Below are 5,646 nucleotides of genomic sequence, written 5' to 3'. Positions count from 1 at the left end.
GAAGAGCGTGAGACGGGGAATCGCCGGACCGGACGTGCCCGTAATCGATCTGGTGTTGGAAAGCGGCAGGAATTGGAGGATCTACGGATCGAATTCCATGGTGGACTACGACGGGAACAGGACGTGTCTGGGGATTCTTGACGCGGGGAAAGAAGCTCGAGCCGGGATCGTGATTGGATCACTCGCGCTGGAGGATACGCTGGTCGAGTTCGATCTTGAATCGTCCAAGTTCAGTGCCACTTCTTCACTTCTCCTTCACAACACATCATGTTCTCGTTTCAGGACAGCTTGATTGGTTTGTCTTATGCTGTTGGGTTCTTTTCTAAGTAATAAAGTTGTTACATTTTAAGATAGTCCAATTATGATATATATATATATATATAATATACTATGCATTAAAACTACCAAAGATAAATTATGAAAAATAAAGTGTGGAAGATATGATAATCTAGTTGACAGAATGTGAATTTCTACTAAATGGAAGAAACAGTTTGAATCCCGATTTATAATAATCCCAAATTCATTAAAACCAAAACGGCATATAAGAATTCCACGATACCAGTTTAAAGGTACGGTAACGGTGACGGTGAAAATGCTTGCACCCGACAAATTAAAAAAAAAAATCATTATCATTATGTTTTTTAGAATTGATTAGTCTTACCAATTTGTTATCGATCTTATAAAAAAATCGATTTATTTGTTACATCGATTTTGTATTTGAATTAATTTAAAACATTTATCAAATTCTTTTGTCCCATAAAGATTCAATGGACTAGCATTATAGAAAAAAGTTTTTTCAAAAGTTAACTAAGAAAATCTAATTGATACTTATGTTTTAAATAAAACTAAAAAAATATGTTATTTAAGTCACTAAATAATGAATATATTTTTATTATTTTCGCACACTTGTATTATTTTAGAATATGATTATTTATATTAATTTTTACATTGTATTTAATAAATTAAATTTAGAGATTTATAAATTTTAAATTCAATGTTCATATATCTATATATATAATAATAATAAACCAAAATTGTAACTAATCTTAACTTTTAAGCGCAGGTAACAACACTTGATGATGTGGTTGTAAATTATAATGTGAAGGGGACAACATAGGAATATATATCAATCAAGCTGAAGCTGTCCTGAAACGAGAACAGGAAGTGTTGCGAGGGAGAAGTGAAGAAGTGACGCTGAACTTGGAGGATTCAAGATCGAACTCCACGAGGGTTTCCTCCAGAACACGCGATCCGATCACGATCCCCGCCCGAGCCAGTTCATCACCTGCGTCAACGACCGCCAAACACGTCCTGTTTCCGTCGTAATCCACCATGGAGTTCGATCCGTAGATCCGCCAGATCCCGCCGCCCTGCAGCACCAGATCGATCACGGGCACGTCCGGGCCGGTGATTCCCCTCCTTACGCTCTTCTCAGAGTGAAGTACGGTGTACGGAGTCACCGTACTGATTTTTGTCCCTCCGTTAACCGCAATCACGTCTCCGTCAACGGATATCGAGCTAACGCTGATGAAGAAATTTGCTCAACCTCCAAGTCAAGACTAGATGCCAATCCCAGAACAACCCGTATGGATGACATCTTTACAACCGGCGAAAAAATCTCATCAAAATCAACTCCTTTCTTCTGACTGAAACCTTTTACCACCAGTCTAGCCTTGTATCGCGGATGCAGACTGTGCTCTTCATGCTTAACCCTGAACACCCATTTGTTAAGCAATGCTCGTTTACCCTTTGGTAGCTTGAAAGGAAATGTTTTCCCGTCTACCATGATTGATTTCACGCCGATGAAATAGTCGTTGGAGGTCGCAGAATCAACCTTATGTGTACAAAAATGTTGGGGTTTTTACCGTGAATCACGATTCGGTAAATTAGAACCCCTTACTTGTGTGAGCGCGTTAGGATGACAATATCTAGTAAAAACGGAAATTTAAACGAGACAATCGATTTAACGTGGAAAACCTCTTCGGTGTGAGGAGTAAAAACCACGGGACCGTAGTCCACCCAAAAATCCACTATAATCTCAAATTTCCGGGTTACAACGTCCACACTTCAATCTCCAATAGACAAGAGATACAACCGAGACTTCCGAATATTAATCCAATATTCAATCTCAATAAACCCGAAAGAACAAGCTGTAACTTAGGCAGCAAGCTAACCCCGTAACTTATGGTTCCGGCAACCAAATTCCAATTTCTCCGTAGAAATCAAAAGCTCAGAGGGTCTAGAATAAGCATACCGAATTTCAGCTCAAACGGAGAAGAGATGACCATCCAAATCTCCAAATCACTTGGACATGTGCTGCTGGAAACGCCAATGACGAACAGCTTCGGTAGAAACTCCGTTTCTCAGATTCTGACCGTTAGAATCAAAATCCCACCGGACAAAATCTAGAACAATGAGTTTAGAAGCTCTTCTCCAAAATTCAGATCGATCGGACAAGAAATGAGTATCCGATCGAACCTTTGATCATAACTGCACAAACTGTTTTCTTCACTCTTTCTCCCTCTCTCTCTCTCTTTCTTCTTCTCTTGCTTGGAACTCTTGTGTTTGGGATGATTTTTCTCTGCACCTAGAGCTCTCTATTTATAGTGAAGAGAAACTCTAAAAGAATTCATAAACAAAGATGAAAAACATCATCATTTGCTCTATTGTGCAAACAACTCATCTTCCTCCCCCACCCATGTTCTTGCAAGGTGTAGAACAACTCACCCACATGGAACAACTCATACATATGGAGGAAGACCCAACAATTCTCCCCCTCTTCCGACTATGTGGAAGAGATTGCCATCCCGGCAATCCTGCAACAAACGTCCAACTTTCCTCTCGGTAACGCCTTTGTCATCATGTCTGCACCATTATCATCTGTGTGAACTTTTTCAAGTTCAACCTCCTTCGAATCCACGACATCTCGTATCCAATGATATCTAACATCAATGTGCTTCGATCTTGAATGAAACGTCTGATTCTTCCCAAGATGAATAGCGCTCTGACTGTTGCAAAACAAGATATACCTATCTCGTTTGAAACCGAGCTGCTCAAGAAACCTCTTCATCCATAACAACTCCTTACAAGCTTCAGTTGCGGCAATGAACTCAGCTTCAGTGGTAGAAAGTGCAACGCATTTCTGTAACTTCGATTGCCATGATACTGCTCCACCCGCAAAAGTTACCAAGTAATCCGAAGTAGATTTCCGAGAATCTGTATCTCCCGCCATATCTGAATCTGTGTAGCCAACCAACAAAGGTTTGTCACCTCCAAACATAAGTCTGAAACCGGAAGTACCTCGAAGATATCTCAGAATCCACTTCACTGCATTCCAATGTTCCCTTCCTGGATTAGAAAGAAACCGACTGACAATTCCAACAGTGTGAGCAATATCTGGTCTCGTACAAACCATGGCATACATCAAACTCCCCACTGCAGAGGCGTATGGAACTCGTCTCATGTCCTCCGTCTCTGAATCTGTACTCGGACTCTGCTGACTGCTCAATCTAAAGTGTGATGCAAGAGGTGAGCTCACAACTTTAGATTTCTCCATATGAAACCGTTGAAGTACTTTCTCAATGTACTTCTCCTGTGACAGATATAACTCCTTGTTACTTCTGTCCCGAACAATTCTTATCCCAAGAATCTGCTTCGCTTGTCCCAAATCCTTCATAGCAAAGAACCGACCAAGTTGCTTCTTCAACTCTGTTATCCTCTCCATGTTCTTGCCCACAATCAACATATCGTCCACGTAGAGCAGCAAGATGATAAAATCAACATCGGAAAACTTCTGCACAAACACAATGATCGGAAGTCGTCTTCTTATAGCCATGATCCCCCATAACTGACTCAAACTTCTTATACCATTGTCTCGGTGCTTGCTTCAACCCGTAAAGACTTTTCTTCAACCGACAAACATAATCTTATTTGCCCTTCTCAACAAAGCCTTCAGGTTGTACCATGTAAATCTCTTCCTTCAAATCACCATGAAGGAAAGCCGTCTTCACATCCATTTGCTCAACCTCCAAGTCAAGACTAGCTGCCAATCCCAAAACAACCCGTATGGATGACATCTTTACAACCGGCGAAAAAATCTCATCAAAATCAACTCATTTCTTCTAACTGAAACCTTTTACCACCAGTCTAGCCTTGTATCGCGGATGCAGACTGTGCTCTTCATGCTTAACCCTGAACACCCATTTGTTAAGCAATGCTCGTTTACCCTTTGGTAGCTTCACCAACTCGAATGTTTGATTCTTGTACAAAGAATCCATCTCGTCATTCATGGCCTTCATCCATTCGTCCTTGTGTTCATCTCCGAGAGCCTCATCAAACTCTCTGGTTCTCCCCCTTCAGTAAGTAATACATACTCACTGGAGTTATACTTCGTTGATGGTCTCCGAACTCTCTCAGACCTTCTCAACATCTGTGAGTCTTCGGTAGTTGACGACTCAACCTGATGATCTTCACCATCACCGTCATCAATCTGTACGGGAGCATCTGTACCAGGTGTATCATCTTGAACCTCACCTTCAGTAGAATCCTCAACTGTCGTTCGAGGAATCATCTCTGAGTCGATCAAACCACTACTATTCTGAGTTGGATTTTTGCACTTCTGAATATCCCGAATAGTTTGATCCTCCATGAACACAGCGTCTCTGCTTCTGACGAGCTTCTTCTCAACTGGATCATAGAATCTGTATCCCATTTCATCCAGACCGTATCCGATGAACACGCACTGTCTTGATTGCGCATCCAGCTTCGACCTCTCATCCTTAGGAATATGAACAAACGCTTTACACCCAAAAACCTTCAAATGACGGTAAGAAACATCCTTACCAGTCCAAACCTTCTCTGGAACATCACCATGTAACGGAGCACTAGGTGACAGGTTCAATACATGAACCACGGTGTTCAAAGCTTCTCCCCAAAAGGAATTCGGCAAGCCTGATTGAGAAATCAGACAACGAACTCTCTCCATGATCGTCCTGTTCATCCTCTCTGCCAACCCATTCAACTGTGGTGTCTTCGGCGGCGTCTTCTCATGTCTAATGCCTTGTTCACGACAATATGCATCAAACGGTCCGGAGTATTCACCTCCATTGTCGCTCCGGATACACTTCAACTTCTTTCCAGTCTGTCTTTCCACCAAGACTTGAAACTGCTTGAAAATGCCCAGAACTTGATCCTTAGTCCTCATCATATATGCCCACAATTTCCTTGAATGATCATCGATGAATGTGACAAAATATGATGCACCACCCATTGATCTCGTCTTCAATGGACCACACACATCCGAGTGCACCAAATCAAGAATCTCCGATTTTCTGGAAGGTGTAGAAGACTTAAACGCAACTTTGTTATGTTTTCCCGCAAAACAGTGATCACATTTCTTCAGATGTAATCCCGAGACTCCTTGTAGAACCTCCTTCTTCGCTAGTACAGACATTCCTTTCTCACTCATATGACCAAGTCTCCTGTGCCACAACTCAATAGCATCGTCACTCTCTAAGGCATTAATGATATCCTTAGAAAGCTTAGCGTGCATTAAGTATAGTGACGAAGACTTCGTCCCACGAGCAACAACCATGGCGCCTCTAGTAAGCTTCCACTGACCTCCACTGAATGTACTGCAGAAACCCT

The 5,646-nt window shown here is 41.7% G+C and overlaps 1 protein-coding gene across 1 annotated transcript in view; it reads left to right on the top strand.

Annotated features, from left to right (window-relative positions):
- Positions 1-349, top strand: part of LOC104802751 (basic 7S globulin-like) — a 2,686-nt gene extending 2,337 nt beyond the window's left edge. The window contains exon 4 of the mRNA XM_010526497.1: positions 2-349. Within this exon, the coding sequence (XP_010524799.1) occupies positions 2-292 (291 nt within the window). The 3' untranslated portion in view covers positions 293-349. The remainder of the gene's footprint in view (position 1) is intronic.
- The last annotated feature ends 5,297 nt before the right edge of the window (positions 350-5,646 follow it).

The sequence above is a fragment of the Tarenaya hassleriana genome, unplaced genomic scaffold (assembly GCF_000463585.1).
Source record: "Tarenaya hassleriana unplaced genomic scaffold, ASM46358v1 Cleome8, whole genome shotgun sequence".
In the NCBI taxonomy this organism is placed as follows: Eukaryota; Viridiplantae; Streptophyta; class Magnoliopsida; order Brassicales; family Cleomaceae; genus Tarenaya; species Tarenaya hassleriana.
Note: the sequence above shows the minus strand (reverse complement) of the source record. Positions and strands in the feature narration are given on the sequence as shown.